This window comes from Lactuca sativa, chromosome 1 (genome assembly GCF_002870075.4).
Source record: "Lactuca sativa cultivar Salinas chromosome 1, Lsat_Salinas_v11, whole genome shotgun sequence".
NCBI lineage: Eukaryota > Viridiplantae > Streptophyta > Magnoliopsida > Asterales > Asteraceae > Lactuca > Lactuca sativa.
Window position 1 is genome coordinate 3,212,614 of NC_056623.2, and position 21,493 is coordinate 3,234,106.

At 34.5% G+C, this 21,493-nt stretch overlaps 1 protein-coding gene across 1 annotated transcript; it reads right to left on the reverse strand.

The window, feature by feature from the left end:
- Positions 1-324: 324 nt before the first annotated feature.
- Positions 325-2,415, reverse strand: LOC111894746 (pentatricopeptide repeat-containing protein At5g27460). Its single transcript, XM_023890848.3, has 3 exons — positions 2,181-2,415; positions 1,829-2,111; positions 325-1,730 (listed from the first exon to the last, which is right to left on the reverse strand). The coding sequence occupies exons 1-3, from the start codon at positions 2,219-2,221 to the stop codon at positions 474-476; spliced, it is 1,581 nt and encodes a 526-aa protein (XP_023746616.1). The 5' UTR covers positions 2,222-2,415; the 3' UTR covers positions 325-473.
- Between the last annotated feature and the right edge of the window lie 19,078 nt (positions 2,416-21,493).

Genomic DNA, 21,493 nt, shown 5'->3' on the forward strand with positions numbered 1-21,493 from the left:
TTTACCGTTTACATATGGGAGAGATCGTTCAGCATCCGCTATGAAAATATTGGGAGACCACATTTAGGATCGAGGTGGAAGCATTAGAAGCTGGTAAACGACTAAATGCCTTTTAAACTTTACTTTTTATATTAATTATAAATATAAATTATAAATTACTAATTTTGTTTTTTTGTCTTGGATTTTGTACAACTGTTTGCTGGAATTGGAGACATAGAGTAACATTGTTGGCTCAAGTCATCTGGTATTGTGAAAACTGTCGAGTCTTAATTAATTTCTTATTTCCAGTCATTTTGATGTTTATTATAATTGGAAATAAAAATCAATAACTAAAGTGAATGACTTGCTTTTTTACATGTAGATTAGAATTTAGATACAATCAAGTAGGATTTAAGAATTAGTAACTATATAAGCACGTGTTTGCTGTATACCTTGTACAAAGTAAACCGCTTTACAAAAAAAAAAAAAAAAAATTACAGCATCTCTGATAATGCATCATTTTGTGAAGCTAGAGCAATGGTCATAGTTTCATCATCCATATCTATCTTATCATCCTCCATCATTTCAAGAATGTCACTACACGCTTTCTTTTTTGCTACATGCATCCTAATCAAAGATCGATATACACACAAACTAGCAAGATTGAAACCCCTAATAACATTTAAAAACTCCTTAGCATCTTCCAACTTTCCACTCTTTTCAAAATACTCAAAAATAGACTCAACAATCGTACCCGAAGGCCTCCAATCACAATCCTTCAACATCTTAAACCCATTCTTCATTGCATCAACAACTTTCTCCATGTTTCCATTTTTAAGATATCCCTCCATAAGTATCTCCCATGTCTTATAATTTGGACACCCACCTCTCTCCAATGTTCTTACATGTAACCCCTCCGCTTTTTCCATTAATCCACCCCTAACATAAGCACCAAGAAGAATATTAGACACCCTGATGTCATACTTCCAACACTGTGACTCCCATTCCATAAAAATCTTTTCTGCTTCTTCAACATCATCAAGCTTCACTAAACTTAGCAACATACACATGTAGTTTGCACACGTGAGTTTTGCATCTACCCTTTTGCAAGCTTTCCAAACGCGAATAACCCCCTCTTTGTTTTTCAAAGAAACGTAGTTTGTAATGAGGAAAAAGTAACCAAAATGGTTTTTGAAAGATAGCTTCTTTTCTGCGTTTTCAAGTGTCAAAGTTGCTTTCTCAAAAAGTCCTGATTTCATGTAGATATTAGCCAAAGTACAAAGAGTGCTCCATCCGATTATAACATCCTTGTCGTTCAACATTTCTTTGTAAACAATATCGACATTTTGGACCCCGTAAACCTCATGGGTTGCACTCATCCAAAGATTATAAGAAAGCACGTTTCTTGGGATTTTGTTTTGCTTCATCTGGTATATGACAGATAATACTAGGTCAAACTGAGATGTGGCTATGTAAAGCTTCATCATTGCGTTAAATGGATGTGGAGTCACATTAGCACCCAAAGAAGTCATTTTGATCATAAGCGACTCGGCTTTTTCTGTGGCTTCTTCTCTAACGTATGAATTGAGAAGATGGAGATATGAAGCTTTTTGTGAAGCTGTGTTAGGTAGTTTGGCAAAGTAATCTTCGGCTTCTTCCAAAGTACTTACTTTGATGGTTAATTCTAACCTGAGAGCATGATCAGATTCGGAAAACTGGAAACGTTCTTGATCCTCCATCCACTTCAATACCTGTCAACAAATGTACATCACAAACTTCTCATTTTGAAAGGAAAACCATCAATGCAGTTTCATGATTATATATGAGCTACAGTGTAAAAGGAACAAACCTCAAGAGCGTGTTTGTAACGCCCACGTCTCACAAGTTGATTCGAAATATCTCGAAGATCGTAAATGGAGACTTTTCGGCCTTCGCTGATCCAGTTCTGGAGCACACTCGTCGCGCTTCGTCGGGGATACCTGAGGAAAAGTAACTTGCTTTTAAGGTCGATGTCGTTATTTTGTTTAGAAGGCGGCAAGTCATGGTATGCAGATGCCGATAAGTTGTTCGACGAAATGCGCCTTAGAAAATTGAATCCTTTTGCATTTCCACCGTAGCGTATTTTACGGAAACTGCAATAAAATCTTTGTGGGTATTGTGTGTTTCATAAAGAAATACAGATTTGGGTCAACGAAGCTTACCTTAGTGGCTGAAGACGGGTGAGAAGTGAGCGAATCGCCATGGCTTATTACAATGAATTCAGCAGAGTTCAGTCCGGGTAGGGTCACTCACGCTGGCAAATGCGGGAATCTGAATTTAGTTTTTCGGTGTATATTTCCTTTTGGGCCCTATAAAGTCTATCTAGTAGTACTTTTTGACTCTCCAAAATTTCACTATGTACACATAAGACCAACTCCTAGCACTATAAATCATACTATTTTTATGCAAAAAAGTATAAAAATCATTTTCAAATCCAACCACGTACTAAAATTTAACATTAAACATATAATTTAATATTATAATTATAAAAGTAAAGCTTTCTTATTATTAAATAAGGGTTTTATATATATATATATATATATATATATATATATATATATATATATATATATATATATATATATAGTGGTGATGAATAGTTTCACACAAGTTTGTTGATTTGCTGTATCACCACACAAAATTACCGGCAAATTTACAGATCCATTGGAACAAATTAGGCTTGCAAAACATAAGTTTGCAGGTTCATTGGAGTTGCTCTAACTCCCTACTCTAACACATAAAATAAAAGGACAATATGTCAAAAAGGTAATAAATATCATATAAATTTGTCAAATGACCAAAATATGGGTTTGAAAATAACGACCCAATAAAAATTGGTTTTCAAAAAATGACTAAGGTTTCCACATAACCGTCTCTGCAGAACGAGTTTATGCCCTGTGGAAGCCAAATTGTTCTAAGGAAGTGGACACATGTGCAAAAAAAGACAAAATTATGACGTCTGACGCTATGGATCTTCAGAGCAGGTCTCTGCGAAATGTGTACGGACTATGCGGAAATGGTTTTCACTCTGTGGAACTGAACACGTATGCAAAAACATATTTTTTGAATTAAAAAAAAACACATTTCTAGAGAGGTCATGTAGATCCTCAAAGCAGCGGATCTGTTCTTCAAGTAGCATGCCTCTAAGGAATTGATCTTCACAAAACCAAAGATTCCCAGGATTTTGTTAAATGTTTTGTTGTTAATTTAACGAGGTTTCACATATTAAGCGCATATCATTGATTTAATATACAAATTTTAACTAAAAACCTAAGTTTATAAGAGTTTAGAAGCTAGGTAAAAGCTTATAACAATAAGTTAATATATCTTAGTTATCATCGTACAATGAATGAGAATGTAAAAGGGCAACAAATTGCGATGTTAAGCCTTTTTGTATGGTAAAACCAATTTTTTTGAAGACTACATCCATAGATTTAGGAGATATAACATTGCTATGCATGATCCATTGTATTCTACTAAGAAGCTCCATCGCAAGGAAACCAAACGTATCAAATGAAAATGATATGAACACGTGTTGATTTTCCATGCACGGTTTCTCATGTTTGGTGACCTTGCATGTAGCAGCTTTTAACGCAGTCTGTCCCCGCCGTGAAACCCTGACCCTCAAGCCTACGTGAAAAGATACCCTTGTAAGGTCCACACATGTGTGTTTCCCTCTAACCCATCCAAAAATCAAAACGTCAACCGGTCTAAGGGTTGACCTTCCTTCTGTCGGGTCAGTGAGGAAATTCACAGGAGCCTCTTTCTTGGAAGAAACCCTGACATGCTTAAATATGTCGACCAAAACATCCCTTACTATATCATGCCTATATTTAAACCTCGTGAATTCTTTGCAATGAACTGCATGCTCTCTAAAAGAGTCCAAACATGCCTTGCGGCACATCGGACATATCTTGTCGGTTGAGAATATTGGAATCATGAGTTAGTATTTGAGGATGATACGATAATCCACAAGAGACATATATTGGCCAAACCTATATATAGGGATAACTAGAAGAAAATCTTGAGCATGCGGTGCGCGTAAACACTAGAAAATTGCTTTCTGCTGCGTCGTCATGTTGAAATGCACTTCCATATCTTGGACAATTTTACTAAAAATGGCACTCTCCAGTGTATTTTGGGATTTAGGGGGGCGGTGTCTTTAGTAGTAAAACTGAATCCATACCATAAATGTCGCTATCCCGTAAGATGTGGTCTTGCAATACCCAAGATTGGGCCATTGAGGCAACAAAAACATATGAGGTAGCCTCTACTGCCGAGTAGAAACCCAAACCACCAAACCGAATGGGTAGGGAAGCAAGTCGCCACTGTATGTCGCCAAAGAAAGGGCCACCACAAACCACAATGTCCCCAATCGTCCTGCGCAACTCATTATTAAAGAACAACGTCGCCTCCTCCATGTGAAAGAGTTGGCATGTCCTCAGCCCAAAGAAAATTTTAGCAATACCCATACAAGAACGAAGTAGAACGAGCTCACTCTGCAGGTCAAACAATTATGGAAGAAAGTACATCAAATTTACAGCGTTTTCAACTCTCTTTATGGCTAAGCCGCAAATGAAACTAGCATCTCTCCCAAGAAGTTTCACCCCCAATGGCGACCTCCCGATGCTAACCAGGAATAACCCCTCACGCAGCTTCCTACCATTACACGAGGGGCAAAAGAGCTCAGTTTTCTTCATATTCAACTAAAGGCCTAATTTTACACCTATAACCTTAATGATGTCTAACACTTTGGCCACCTCCTCAGATTCTCCAATAAGTGTGCCATCATCAAGGTACCATGCATGAAGAAGAAGCTTGTAATTGTCTCTAATATAATTCTAATCAACAAGTCATACTTTATAAATATAATTAGGCAAATACCCGCACGTTGAGTAGAATACAACAATATATTTGAAATCATTACAAATATATGTTTTTTAAATCTATCCATGACGTTGTTGTTAAATCTTATATAATAAATCTTATAATAAGTTGGTTTAAATATTGTCTGTTTTGAATTATATGATAATGTTGACATCTTTTAAAATTTTATAATTTCAATTGTCTTAATGACCTCTACCTATTGGTTACTCATGAATAAAATTAATTATAATATACGGTTTTATGATATTTATAGTTGGTGTTATGATTAATTAATTTTAAAAAGTTTATTTGCTTAAGATTATAATTTCCATCATTGTAATTATTTAAAACATCAAACATTGTTTTGTTTTTAATGGTAACAATATAATGTTTGTATATAACGTTACTTTTAAGTATTATTGCTGTAAGTTGTTTAAAGTAACGTGTTTATAACTCTTAATTATTTTAATTTGGTTTTAAAATTTTAACTTTTTTAAAAATTTATTTGATGAATATTGTTAGTTTCTTTGATTGTAATTATTTAAAACAATAAACATTGTTTTTGGTTCTAAAGATAACATTATAATTTTTTATATAATATTACTTTTAGCTATTTTTATTGTAAGTTAATTTTAAGTTACTTATTTGAAAATTCTTAATGATTATAAAAAATAGTTTCATGTTTTTTTTTTTTTTTTTTTTTTTTTTTTTTTTTTTGTTAATTTAGGATTACAATTTAGGTTTAACACTATAATTTATAACTTTTAACTATTTATAAAATAGTTTTTCGATTTTTTTCTCAAGTTTACCTGAAAATTTGATTTAAATTAACCGTTTAATATTATATTAGAATTAATAGTTTAACTATTTTACATAAAATCATAAATTATACAAAAGTTATGATTTTAAAATGACAATTGCTCAAATCCATGAACATATCTAACTTAATAGGTTAACTATAATATGTTAAAAAGTTAAAGTCATAATTTTATAAATAGAAACGAAATATGATATTTTAATATTATAGTTTAGTTAATTTATGATTAAAATTTAGTCTTTGCATTCATTTAACATTATTAACCAATTTATATTAATTATTAGAAAAAAATTAAAAAGTCATAGAAGTTTAAAATTCATGTGGTGCAAATAAAAATGTCTTTTGTAAGAGTATATATATATATATATATATATATATATATATATATATATATATATATATATATATATATATAATATTTGTTTTCAGTTGACAGAGTTATTTTCATGACCAACTATGTGGCGGATTTATGACAAAATTCCAAAGGTAGCACACATGATTTTAGAGGTAGCAGCGTCCAAAAATTTACATTATATAAAAAAATTCTTAAAATATTATTGTGGTAAAATTTTTAAAGGGCAGCAACGGGCTACCTCGGGTGCCCGTAGGTCGACGCCGAACCAACTCATATAAACTTGTTATAGTTCTCGTCATATACGTTTACATGTTTATATGTCTTTTCACACTAATTTCTTGTAGTGTTTCGTTTTTAACTAAAAAAACCAATGCGTCTTATAAATGTGCTATGTTGTCTTTTTCTTTTGTCCATTGTCTTTAAAACCGACTTATCAGCTTTACTATGTCATAATCAAAGTCTTAATTATGTCTGAATTGAAAAAAAAAAAAAATAAGTGTACTAGAAAGGGATTTTACAATTTGAATGTTTTCAAATACAACTAATGAGGGTCCTCTAACATGCTGTCAATTAGGGAAAAAGAAAACAAAACAATGGTCATACAAACCGGCACTGCATTCATATCATCATATGCGATATGTGTACATTATTCTATCGATAATGATAAATAATATATTTGATATTATCTATGGGATAACCTTTAAGCCACTGTATTTTTTATTTTTATTATATAAAAAGTAAATATTTTAATTTTCTTTAAGTAAGAGTTATCATTAAATGTCAAATATTAATTTTTTTTATAATTAATAACTAAATATTATATATATTTTCAATAAACAACCTAATTTAAAATAAATATTTGTGATTTAAAAACTATCGTTATTACTTCATATAATTGTTATTAATAATAATTACTAGATTGCCTTTGTTTTTAATATCGGTATTTTTTGTTTTTTTAAAGGTTACTAGATTGTCTTTGTTTTTAGTATCAATATTTTTTGTTTTTTTAAACGTTTATATTTTCCATGTTATATTTTTTATTGTTTTTTAAAGATGTCTTATTTTTAAGTTTTCAATTATGTATTTTGGTGTTCTTTTTAAATGATTTGTTTTACCAAGGGCGTGTTTGACACGGAGCTTTTGAAAGCGTTTGGGAGCTTCTAGCTTTTAGCTTTTGACAAAACGCTCTAGTTTAAAAAAACTTTGTTTGGCAGTACGAGCGTTTAGCTTTTAGTTTTAACAAAACGTTCCGATTCTAAAAGGTACTTCATGTAGCTTTTAACAAAACGCTTCGGAGCTTTTGAAATCAATTTCCATAATTACCGTTAAAAATATAATTATATATATTTTTTTATTTTTAATCAATTGTCCTAATATGTAATTTTATATGTTTCAAAAGCTTCTCGCTACTTTTGCCAAACATTCATATTACAAATAAAAGCTACAGCTTCCCGCTACCAGCTACCAGCTACACGCTATCAGCTACCCGCTACCAGCTAACCGCTACCCGTTTCTAGATAACAACTACTTTTGCCAAACACGAAGTCTTTTCGATGTTTACTTGGAAACTTTTGAATTAAATTGGAAATATTTTGAGAATCCACATGTGCATTTACATAGGATGGAATAATTTCAAAGTCATTCATGACATTCATACCAAATTTGACTTTTTGGAAGTGATTATCTTTTTGTAGATAATCATCGATATACACAATGAAGGCCAGCTACCCATCGGTGGTGCTTTTGGGATGGTTCATCATTTATCTCGTCTGGACAAGTTTTCAATGTATTGAGTAGATATGTTTAACATGCATGAGCCCATTTTAACCATCGTTGTGAACTTAGACCTCTTAAGGGAGGAGGGGGTCATTTACAATAATAATCATTTATAAACATCATTATAATATAACAAATTACATGCAATGCTTTATGCTTCTAACCCCTTTCCAAGTGATCCCACGTCCAAATCCTCTTTAGTCTTTTGTCACTCGTTATTTATATTTGATTGCTCATTGGATACTAAGCAATGGCTAGCATAAAACCCACTAAAAGTTTACTCCACAAGTGTGCTATCATCACAAATATCACACATGAGGTGTACAGTCTAGAATTCCATCACTAGGACATTTGGTTTTTCATCATTAGTTTCTTCATTTTCAATGGACTTAAAGAGACATTCAAGTCATTTCAATAGCCATAAAGAGACATTCAAGTCAACACCCATCATAAGTGTAAAGATAAATTTCATGAGAAAATCATTTAGACAAAAATACAAAAATGGTTCGTATGGTTAGTCGAAAATTATAACTTTGGTCCAAAAAATTTTGGACTAGCACCACCAATCAAAAACTTTGATTTTGTTACCAGTATGTTCCATTTAAAAAAAATCCTTAAATTGATGAATTTACTCCTTGTTTTGTGTTTCCCTTTTTCTTTTATTACAAACAATTAAAAAAAAGGCAAAAAAATAAAAATAAAATACTACTCTCTCTCTCTCTCTCATGATTTTCAATAAGGTATGAACAAACACCACCACTTGCTGGAAAGATTTGAACAAACACCACCACTCACAGGAAAGATTTGAACAACCGCCACCACTCGCCGAAAAGTCGTCGTCTTTGTCGGAATACACCCTCTTCCTTTTGATTTTCACAAAAAGCAAATTCCACCACTACCGGAAGGTCGTTGCCGGATCTACAAACCATAACACCTCTGCAAAACTGCTGGAAATATATGACCAACCACCACTACTAAAAAAATGATGGTTGAGGGAAAAGGAGAAAGAACGAACATATCTGAATCCGTACATAACGAACAGATCCACTTAAACTCGAACTTGTACCACATCAATCTTATACATGACAAACCCCAAACGTCGTTGAAAAATCGAGGGAGAATGAGATCATCTGAGCCGAGAAGAAGGAGATCATCTGAGCCGAAGAAGAAGGAGATCGGCTGAGCCGAAGAAGAAGGAAATCGTTGTCGTTCTCGCTTCACCCCTTTACAAATGCAGATTATCCTCATTCTCGAATAAGGGCAGCGACCTAGGGTTTCGACGTCAGGAACCACAAACGCTGGTGGTGTTCGTTATAAGTTTCTAGAGATGTTTTCGGCAACTGAGGATATGGAGATAAGGGGATGTAAGGAGAGAGGAAGAGAGAGAGAGAGAGGTGTTGATCTGGTTAGGGTCTGAAAGATTTTAAGATCGGGGAGAGGGGATAGAGGGAGAGAGTGTGTTCAGATCAAAGGTTTGCAGGAGGTGGTGGTGGTGTTGACTTATCGTGGTGGGAGTTTACAAATATAATACTTGGGTTTGAACTACATATCTGTAAAATTTTGTTTGAGTTTATCTGGTGGTGGTGGTAACTGGAAGTAGTGCTAGTGCCTATGGTGGCAACGTTGACCGGTGGCGTTGATGTTTACCGAAGGGCAAGAAGGTGAAGAATGGGGAAGACTAGTCTAGTAGTAGGAAATAGAATAAGGGGTGGGATGGAATTTATTTTTCTTTTTGATTTTATTTTTTAATTGTTGTACTAAAAGAAAAATAAAAAACAAAATAATAAGGGCAATTCCGTCAATTTAAATATTTTTAAAATAATTGGACCAAAATTGTAACATCCATAAAATTCTTTAAAAATTTAAACTTTTAAAACCAACCTAAAAACATAAATCATTTACAACATAATTTTCAAAACATGTTCCATATCAGAGTTTTCCCAAAATCATAAGTCCAAAACATGAGGATGTGTATTGTGTTAGAAATCTTGGGTATAGAAAGGCTTGAAAATTCTGGGAATTATGTTAAACACTTTCATATTAAAGTATTTGGGTGGTACTCTCAATCTCTAATCGGATAAGACTCAGAAAGTTGAGAAAACAGAAGAGAAAATGTTCAAGATGTTATGAAGTATCAACCACACATTTCGAATATAATCATATAACCAGAAAAACTTCCCGTCTTCAAACTGCCACATGACAGTTTTATGTCCTAAAACTGTCAAAATGTCATAAACCAACTTAAATTCGGGTCTTGAAGATGGATCACAAAACCGGGTACATTTACCAAAATCTGGATTTCTGATGCATTTCAAATTGCCATATGATCATATAACCAGAAAAACTTCCTATCTTCAAGCTGCTGCCCCTTGGACCCCGCTCCCAGGGGCGCTGCCCCCGTACCCCCTGTCGATTCAGGGGCTTTTCCCCTAAATAGCAATGTACTTTCAACAAAGACAATATTAAAAAAATGTGCACTCCGCACCATACTGATTTGTTCAATAATTGTCAAAGTGACATTGATAAACAAATTAACCCCCATTCCACTTAAATAACATTAATGATATAAAATCACCAACATATGGTTATGCCTTCGCCTTCCCGCGATCCTCTAAAGTACCTGAAACAAAACCCAAAATTGTAAACCAACGCTTAGTGATCTTTCCCCCAAAGTACCAACACATAATACATATAGCAATAACAAATATCATGCATATAGAGCCTTCAGCATGACTGGACCGCCTTACATGCCTTCAACCTATCTAGACCGCTCACAAGACCTTCAACATGACTGGACCGCCGCACCAGGCCTTCAACCTATCTGGATTGTCCTCTGGGCCTTCGGCCTGACTGGTCCACCTTGCAAGCCATCATTCTATCTAGACCTCCCTGGGTCTCTTGGCCTTCTGTGCACAGCAAGACCACCTCAACCCAATACACCATCACATATCAACATGTAACATAATCAACCAAAGCTAGCATATACCGGTAAACATACAGATCTAACAAATCACTACAACATAGCAACATCCTATCTATCAGGATACAAATCTAACATATCACTACAACATAGAAACATCCTATCTACCAGGATACATATCTAACAGAACACTACAACATAACAGTCATACGATAAACTAGGATAACATCCAAATGGCCGGCCTTGGTGCCTTCGATCTAGAAGTACAGAGAGGAAAACTCACCCCAATTCGCTGATAAACAATTTAATGAATCTCTGGCAGCTGGTCTAGAAAATCTTTGCGCTATCAGTATCAAATAACATCCAATTAATATTTGAATTCTGACCAATAACCAAGAGTCTAAGCTACATACCCCAAAACCGGGGTAAAAGACCATTCTACCCTTTAACTCGTTAGGCCCAAAGCCAAGGCCCAACTCAGCTACTTTCAAGGCCCAATTCCTAAATGATGCTCTAAATCCCAATATGGCCAAATCTTCCAAATTGGGCCCCCAAAACCCATCATGGGCCTAAATCCTAAGGAGCCGAAAAGAGACAAACCAAAAGCCCAACATAGAAGTCTAATGGCCTAACCAAGAAAACCTAACAATGATCCATCCTCAATAAGCCCAAAACGACACACTGGGGAGTACACCTCGTGTACCAGAATGGTACGCCCCGCGTACTCGCCCCTGCAGCATATTGTACAAGTCCATAATGCACAAACTCAACATTACGTTGAGCGTACTCTTAAGTACGCCTATCATACTCCTCCAGCCACTCCGATAAGCCCTTAATCAGTTAAGATAAAGTGCCAAACTCTCGGATCTGGTTCTATAAGACTACTTATCATGTAAAGTTGGCAGCTTTACTTGCTCGCATAACAAAAAGGGACTCAAAAGCTCAACATGGACTTAATAAAGGTCTTAATGCTTGCATGGACCACAATAAATCACAAATCTTGCATTTTTATGAACCTTGCAACTGAATGGAGCTAAGATCTAGCATCCATTGCTTCCGGAGTAGATCAAAAACACATCTTTATCACAAAAGACTCCAAAAAGCACAAAATACTCCATGAACTAGATCTAACATATAAGATCATCAAGATAGAAACTTTATACCTCTAAAATATAGATCAAGATGCAACCATCCTGGATCCAAAAGCTTCAAGCCATCCCACACTTCTCTAAGAAATTCCTTCTTCTTCTACGAACACTAAAAAGCTTAAAATACCACCAATAGCTCAAAAACCAATCAAATGGGGGCTAAGGTTCGATTATATGGTTTAGAGGGATGGAGGTTGAAGACATTAGGGTTGGGTGATGAGATAAGGAGCTTAAATAGGGTCCAAGACCCTAAAATAGGGTTTGGGTCTGATTGGTGTACGCCCAATGTACTTTTGGTACGACCTGTTGGGTTTTATGTACTACAACATACTATGGTGCACATACAACCCTAAATGCTTTGGATCTAAGTTTTCTCTAGTTATACATGCAATAAAATATCCAAAGCATGAAGCCTACAACTAGCATACAATTTGATACTTGAATCATAAAAATATATTAGATGATTACCTCTTTGTTGTAGCTTGATGTATTTGGCCTTTAAGAACTTAGCACCCCAAGTGTGATGCCTCTTCACAACACACCATGAACAAATGAGAACTTGATAGAGAGGTTACTAAGCTCAAAAATCGGCTATATGAAATCCAAGAACACTAGTCTCTAATTTTAGGCTAAAGGGTGTCATATATATAGTGTAGGAATCCAAAAGTCATGGGTAAACCATAATCCATACATTTAGGTTATGATCCATATCTCATGTGGGTTAACTCTTCATGAATACTTACATAAACTTAGCCCATCATGGATCAATAGCCCAAACAATATATATATCATTGATTTACATAATCAGTCCCCGTTGATTTAATTAGTCTATTTTGATCACTAAATTAATTCCAAATTAATTCTTGATCAATACTAATTAAATAATATGATTTCATATTAATATATTATACTTGTAATATATTAGTAAATCATAATAACCTCTTACTCAAATATCCATCCTATCAAATTGTCCTGGTGATATGCAACCTGAAATGCACCATGCTACTCTCGGGCCAAGTACATACCAATTATAGTTATGGGCTTAGACACCTAATCCAACAGTCTCCCACTTGGATAAGTCTAATAACTATTATTGCAAGTATGACTCCAAAATCCCGACTAGCAATCGTAGCTCTTAAAAGCCGCTGTTGAACTCTAACTCAGTCAATGACACGTCCATTAAATAAGGGATCATATATTCCTCCATTCTACAAGATATCATATGGACTGAGACATGGATTATAATCATTCTCTTGGTCCATCTGTTGTTTCTCGATTTATGATAACAAATCAAATCAGTCCAGGCTTGGCCAAGCACTCCGGGTGTCATCACTAAATCATCGAGGGGCCCGCATATATCTCTTTTATCCCTCTAAGGGTAAAAGGAATAGATAAACTTCGATTCATATGCTTGCTATATTTACTCATCAAATCACACACAATGATACGTTTTATAACACTAAGTTACTGGTGTGTTTACATATCATCAATGTGCAACCGACTTGTAAAGTGAAACTATATGTCTCTGTTTCAAGAATATAAGATATTATCATCTCACAATCACTCGTGATGAAATCCATGAAGTGATTCAGATGAGCATGGGTTTAATCTTATACTCGAATCTTATTCCAGGAGTACTCATGAACACTGCAACAAAGTTGTGCTATGTCTAAAACACCTAAACAATTTACAGTCAGATTCATGACAGTCTTGCCTCAATACCTACTTCCAAAGTATGATCGACTGTGGATTGTTTGAATAATCTTATTATTCTGGAATTCAAAACATGCAAAGTGAAATACAAGAATAATCGAATCCAATATGGTCTCAAAACTTATGAATATAATTAAAACACCTTTTATTTAATCACCATATTGATTACATATTATTCATTGTATAATGTTTTGATTAATCAACTTAATACTTGAATTAGAACAATAGTTATCCCATGCTCGAAGCATGCACACTATGTTTACCTGTGGTCCTTACTTTATGAAATAGATCAATTATAACCATTTCCAATGATACTCATTTCTCAATCCAAATCCTTATAGTAAGTGTAAGAATACCAAATTCTTGCCATTTACTATAATATGTTAGATTTGAAACTTAAATGCAATAGTCCTTTTGTAATGTCAATGCACGAAGATCACAAAGACTATGCCAATGATATTACAAAGTATTCCCTTTGGACATTGGTTACTGGACCAATTCCATGGAAGTGAAGTCTCATATTCAAAGTACATTCCTTTGAACATCCTTCTTGCATTAAGGTTTCAAATCTTACACATATTTTATGATTAACTTCCACTTATGGAACATTTCCATAATTCCATATGACTAGCACTTCTGAACAAGAGTTACCTCTTCTCCGAAGTTGTCAATATTACCTCTTCTCATAAGTTGTCAATTTGGACCTTCCAAAACTTATACTATACTTCCATCTGTCCATAAGCAACCAATCTTTGGTAAACCTCAGATTGTCCTCGACAATTGCTTAACCATTTTAGGCATATCTCGTTCTAGTCCCTTTTCCCTCTTAATGCCCTAGGTATTTGGAAAATTAGAACATATTAATATTATAGCATATGTAATCAATCCTATATCAGAAACATATGGAATACGATTCATAATGTCTCACATAAAGACATGATACATTACCAGTCTTTCGCTATAAAATTTCCACATACAAAATTTCCTTATGTTGAATCATTTCAACATAACATTCACATATGTCCATGACTAAATTCGATTAAAATCTCAATCTAAGCTTTTAGATTCGAAATGAAGTATGAATTCCTCTCCCTTAATTATAGCAAAACAACTTTTCAAATCCTGCAACTTTGCGAATTGAAACTTTTGTTTTCTATAATTAACATTGTTAACTCGCAACACTTACCATAATAATTATGCTCCCAGTAGCATAATAATAATTATTAGCTTTGACATATACCCACAAATTAGTTGGACTTCTAGAAATCAATACTTGTTGACTTTCTTACCAAAGTTCAGATTTGTGATACAAGATGCTTTGATAAGACTTTATCTAGGCTCCTCAAACTCACAAACCTTTCCTTAGATAGTTCACATGTGTGTCTAAACAATTTTAGAACTTACAGTAATATGTCCCGAATGTTTAGACCTTTTGCCATTTCTCACAATCCGAACTATGAAAAAGGGATGTCGTAATCATAATCGAATTTGAGAATGCAAATATCACAAATGCTATCTCCTCAAAATCTACTTAGTGAAAAGCGTTTGCTGTTGGGTTATGCGCATAACATCATTCCTATGGTGTACATGCAACCCTAATTGCTTTGATCTAGGTTTTTCTAGTTTGAACATACAACATTGAATACCAAAGCAATAAACCCTAATCTTGCATGCTTATTTCGAATTTAACATAATAAACAAGTTAGAATGATTACCTCTCTTTTTATGTAGCAATAACAAGTTTGATCCTTCTTGATCTTGACTTTTGAAAGCCTAGTGCCCCAAATGATGCACCTCTAATGGAGTCACAAACACTCAATGCAAACAGAATGACTTGAGAGGGAAGAAGAAATCGGCAAGGGTTTCCCAAAAACTCATCGGGGCGAATTCCACTAGCAAAGGGGTCTATATATAGTTGTGTGGGCTGCTAGGGTTTTTCAGGTGGAAACCCTAATACCTCACTTAGGCAACAAGTAGCCCATGAACTCCTTCCTTAGAGCCCATGGACGAAATCTTATAGACTTCACCATAAATTTCGTCCACTCCACTCTATGGAATCCATCAACCCAATTATGCAACTATCAACGATTTGCATAACAGTCCCCTGATTATTTAATTAGTCTCTTTTGATCACCAAATTAATTCCAAATTAATTTCTAATCCATACTAATTAAATAATATGATTTCTAAATAATATATTAATCTTGTAATATATTAATAAAACCATTTTGAGTATGAAGTTATTATTCATATAATAAATTATTATTCACATAATAAATTCTACTCTCTCTCCTCTTGTCTTCCTATCAAGTTGCATGAGTGAAGGCAACCCAAAAGGACCATGCTCATAATCGAATCAAGTATATACCAAAAATAGTTATGGGCTTAGACACATAATCCAACAGTCTCCCACTTGGATAAGTCTAATAACTATTATTGCATACGACTTCACAATTTGATTAGCAATCGTAGCTTTCAAAAGCCGTTGTCGAATGCTGATCTTATCAGCAATGTGTACTTTAGATAATGGATCATATATTCCTCCATTCTAGATATCCTATGAACTGAGACATAGATTTTAATCATTCTCTCTGTTCATGTGTTGTTTCCCGATTTCCGATTTAAGATGGCTGACTAATTGAACAAATCAAATCAGTCCTGGCTTGGCCAAACGCTTAGGGTTCTCATCACTAAATCATCGAGGGGCCCACATATATCGCTTTTATCCCACTTTGGTTAAAAGGAACGGATAAACGTCAAATCATATGCTTGTACTATTTACTCATCGAATCACATACAACAATACGTTTTATAACATCAAATTACTGATGCGTTTACGTATTATCAATGAGCACCCGATTCGCAAACAATAACTCATAGCTTTCCGTTTCAAGAATAAGATATTATCGTCTCACAATCACTCGTGATAAAATCCATGAAGTGATTCACGTGAGCGTGGGTTTAATCCAATACTTAAATATTATTTCAGGAGCACTAATGAACACTACAGCAGACTTTTGCTATGTCTAAACACTTTAGACAATCTACAGTCGGATTCATGACAGTCTTACCTCATTAGCTAATTCCAAAGTATGATTGACTGTGGATGTTTGAATAACCTGGTTATTCAGGAAGTCAAAACATGCGAAATGAAACACAAGAATAATCGAATCAAATATGGTCTCAACACTTTTAAGTATAAATAAAACACCTTTTATTTAATCACAATATCGATTACACATTATTCGTTGTATAATGTTTCGGATAATCAACTTAATACTTGAATTGAAACAATAGTCATCCCATGCTCCAAGCATGTACACTACGTTTACCTATAGTCCATACTCTGTGAAATAGATCAATTGAACACATTTCCAATGATGCTTACTTCACAATTCCCAATCCTTATCACAAGTGTAATAATACCAAATTCTTGCTACTGTTAGAATATATTAGATTTTAATATTTTACGTAATGATCCTTTTGTAATGTCATAGTACCAAATTCACCAAGACTTTGCCAATGAAATTACAAAGTGCTCTATTGGAGATTGTTACATAACAATTCCATGAAAGCGAATTCTCAAATTCAAAGTACATTCCTTTGAACATCCTTCTTGCATAAAAGTTTTTAATCTACATAGATTCTTAATATCCAACTCCCATTATGGAAACATTTCCATATTTTCCATATGAAAACTTATCTTAATAGGATTCGATCTATTCATAATAATGTCAATATGGTCCATCCATTATCATACTTCTAACTGCTCACAAGTGACTAATCCTTGGCGAACCTTAGATTGTATTTGACAGTTGTTTAATTTACTTTAGTCATATACGATTATTGTCTCTTTCCCTCTTAATGCCATAGGCATTTGGATTAGACAGAATGGTCGAATATTACAACATATGTAATCGATCCTATACCCGAAGCATATGGGATATCATACATAACGTCTTACATAAAGACATGATGCTTTACTAGTCTCTTGCTATAATATTACTACATATAGAATTCCCTTATGTTGAATATTTTCAACATAACATTTATATATGTCATTTGACTAAATTTGATTAAAATTTATCGGTCTAAACTTTTAGATTTGGAATGAAGTTTAAATTTCTCTCCCTTAATTATAGCAAAACAACTTTTCAACCTCTGCAACTTTGCAAAATGAAACTTTTGTTTTCTATAATTAATATTGCTAACTCACAACATAATAATATATGGAACGAACTTGTCCAATCTTGACTTCTTGCCACCTGGCAGCACAAGGGTCTACCTTGTCTTCAAAGTAGTTGTGCAACTCACCCATACAGATTAATGAACTTTCTTTGATTAAGGTGCTTTGCCTTTATGCATTCTAATGAAAACTCATAGAACTCACATGCATAGTCAACTTTAACTGGAATGGGCACAGAAACAAGAATATGTCAACACGATAGGTTACAAACCTCAAGTCGTGTGCTAGTGTTTAACAATAGGTTTACTCTTGATTAGTTCTTGAAATCTTTTTCAAGATCTTTACTGACCTCTATATAAGATTCTCTTGTCAAGAAACATTCCTTGACAAACAAATATTCAAGAGATAGTGTGGGTTCCTATCAAGACAAACACTTTACACATTTGGTCTTAGTTGGTCTTTGTTTTATCCAATACATCACAACTTACCAATTCCAATTGTGTAAGAGTAAGAAAAACATTTTTCTACTCCACATTTGATGAGTGTTATAAACCTACTAAAGATGTGTCACTCAATGCACAATCTTGGAGTACGACTCTAAGACTTGTTTTTGGAACGATGTATGATTCACTTTTTGATTTAACCATTTCAACAATTTCCGATTCCTCCTCTTAGCCATACTAGTGCACTAAGGTGTCCTAAGAGCATCAATTGTGATATGGTTTCATAATCACTAAGTTAATCATAACTTATGATACATAAGTACTCTCCCTTCCTTTCAGATTGGGACTTTTTATCTTTCTGCCTAATTGATTCTTCTTATTCGTTCTGCCATACATTGAAACTTTTCAATGATTCAGAATTACACTTAATCTTGTAAGCATAACCATATTTACTAAACTTTTAGCAAATCATGACGAACATTCTTATCGTTCTTTGTGGTGGACTTGACCTAGTGCACAACAATGCGTACTAGACCCTTTAGTCTTTCACTTGACTTACATACTTATGTGGACAAGGAATTAGTCTTAATTTCCCAAATATGAAGGTTCTTATTCATCATACAATACCAGTTGCGTGATTCCAAGTTTATGTCCAATTGAAACTTGGGTGATGAGAATCATTCCTTATTTGGTAAATTTCTGACACTATCACAAATAACATAACTAAGAATCACATCCTTTTCAATATTGCTATTAATAGAAACATATAAACATCAATTTTCACAAATGCTATGATGGGTTTTGAGCATTCTAACACTTCCTATGTGTACATGCAACCCTAATAAACCTTGGATCTATGTTTGTCTAAGATTCATGCAAATAATTATTTTTCCAAGGTTCATATCCTAACTAGCATGGCATGGGGAACATGAATCAAATAAAGCTAGTAGAAATACTTACCTTGTAGTTGTAGTTGATTGCTTGGAGTTTTAGAGCCTAGCACCAATAGTGTGGATGCCTCAAATGGAAATCACAAATCACCACAAACTTGGAACTTTGAGAGAATAGTCACTACTATCTTGAAATCGGCCCTCTTGCTTTACTCACCTCAACTAGTGTGATTTCAAGAACCAAAGCCTCCTTTATATAGTGTGGTGGATTAGGGTTACATCCATGTAAACCCTAATATCCATGTCTCTTCATTTCCATGAGATCCATGGGTTAAAGCTCCATGGAGTATCCATGGACTTTCCATGCAAACCTAGCCCATTCCAAATAAGCATTAGCCCACACTATATAAATATAGAAGCCCATATTTAATTAGTAATACTTTTGATCTCTAAATTAATCCTAGATTAATTATAGATCAATACTAATTAAATAATATGATCTTATATTAATATATTAGAACTTATAATATATTAATGAATCATAACTTTTACTATTCTCAAAGATTATCCATAAATTGTTCAGGTGAAGTGCAACCTAAATGGACCATGCCGGGTCGGGTCAAGCACATACCAAATATAGTTATGGACTTAGACACTATATCCAACAGTCTCCCACTTGGATAAGTCTAATAACTATAGTTGCAAGTATGACTTCAGGAACCGATCAACAATCGTAGCTCTTTAAACTCTGTTGAACTAGAACGCGCCATTTTAGATAAGTGATCATATAATCCTCTGTTCTAGATATCAGCCGGACAAATACATGGAACATGGTCTTACTTATTGTACAACATTTGTTTTCCGATTTCCGATTTGTTTGACATAGAACTTAACTGAACACATCAATTTAGTTCTAACCGGGCCCGGTACATAGGTCAAAACAAAATCATCGAGGGGCCCAGATATCGCTTCTAATCCTAGAAGGAACAGATAAACTTCGACTCATATGTTTGTTCTACCACTCATTGAATTATACACAAAAGCACGTTTTATAATATCGAGTTACCAATGCGTTTTCGTACAATCAATGCATAACCAACTTGTAAATAACAAATCATATCTCTAGGTTTGAAGACTTATATGATATTACCGTCTCACGATCACTCGAGATAAATTCCATGAAGTGATTCCAGTGAGCATGGGTTGAGTCCAATGGTCAGAACTTATGAGCACTCATGATTGTTGTAGCCTATATCCAACACCTTAGACCTCTGCAACCAATCATGACAGACTTGATTCATACCTACTTCCGACGTATGACTGACTGTGGAGATTCGAATAATATGATATACAAAACATAATTATTCAGGAAGTCAAAATACGCAAAAGAAATATAGTAAACAATTGACAAGTGATAGTAACACTTTACTCATAAATAACATCTTTTATTTATCATCAAATGTCAATTACATTTTACAAATTTCAAGATTATCTAACTACTAAAACTAATATCATCCTTCAGCCCTATGCTGCGAGCATGCTGGAGATGCTTAGCCCAAGTCATTCCCTTCGTGAGGGGATCTTGTGGGTTCTCATCCGATGATACCCTCTTTGCCACGAGGATTCCTTCTTCTATTCGATGTTTGATGAAGTGATATATTCTGTCAATGTGTCTGGATCTCCCATGATCTCTTGGTTCCTTGGCTAAGGCAACCGCACTATTGCTGTCACAGAAAATCTCCATTGGCTCCTTTATAGCTGGTACAATTGCGAGGTCTCCGATGAAGTTCTTTAGCCATATAGCCTCTTTTGCTGCCTCGCTTGCTGCTATATACTCTGATTCACCAGTGGAATCAGCCACTGTCTCCTGCTTGGAACTTTTCCAAGTAATTGCCCCTCCATTTAGGGTAAAGACCCAGCCCGACTGAGAGCGGAAATTGTCCCTGTCAGTCTGAAAGCTAGCATCACTGTACCCTACAACTCTCAAGCTATCACTCCCACTAAGGGTAAGGACCCAGTCCTTAGTCCTTCGCAGGTACTTGAGGACATTCTTTATCGCAGTTCAGTGTGCCTTGCCAGGGTTCCCCTGATATCTGCTAACCATGCTCAAAGCAAAAGCTACATCAGGTCGAGTACACGTCATAGCATACATGATCGATCCTACAGCTGAAGCATAAGGTAGTCGACTCATTTCTGCTATCTTAGCCTCAGTACTAGGGCTTTGTGTCTTACTCAATCTGGCGTTACTCTGAATGGGTAACTCACCTTTCTTGGAGTTATGCATGTTGAATCTTTTCAACACTTTGTCCACATAGGTGCTTTGACTAAGTCCAATTAGTCTTTTACTCCTGTTTCTCAAAA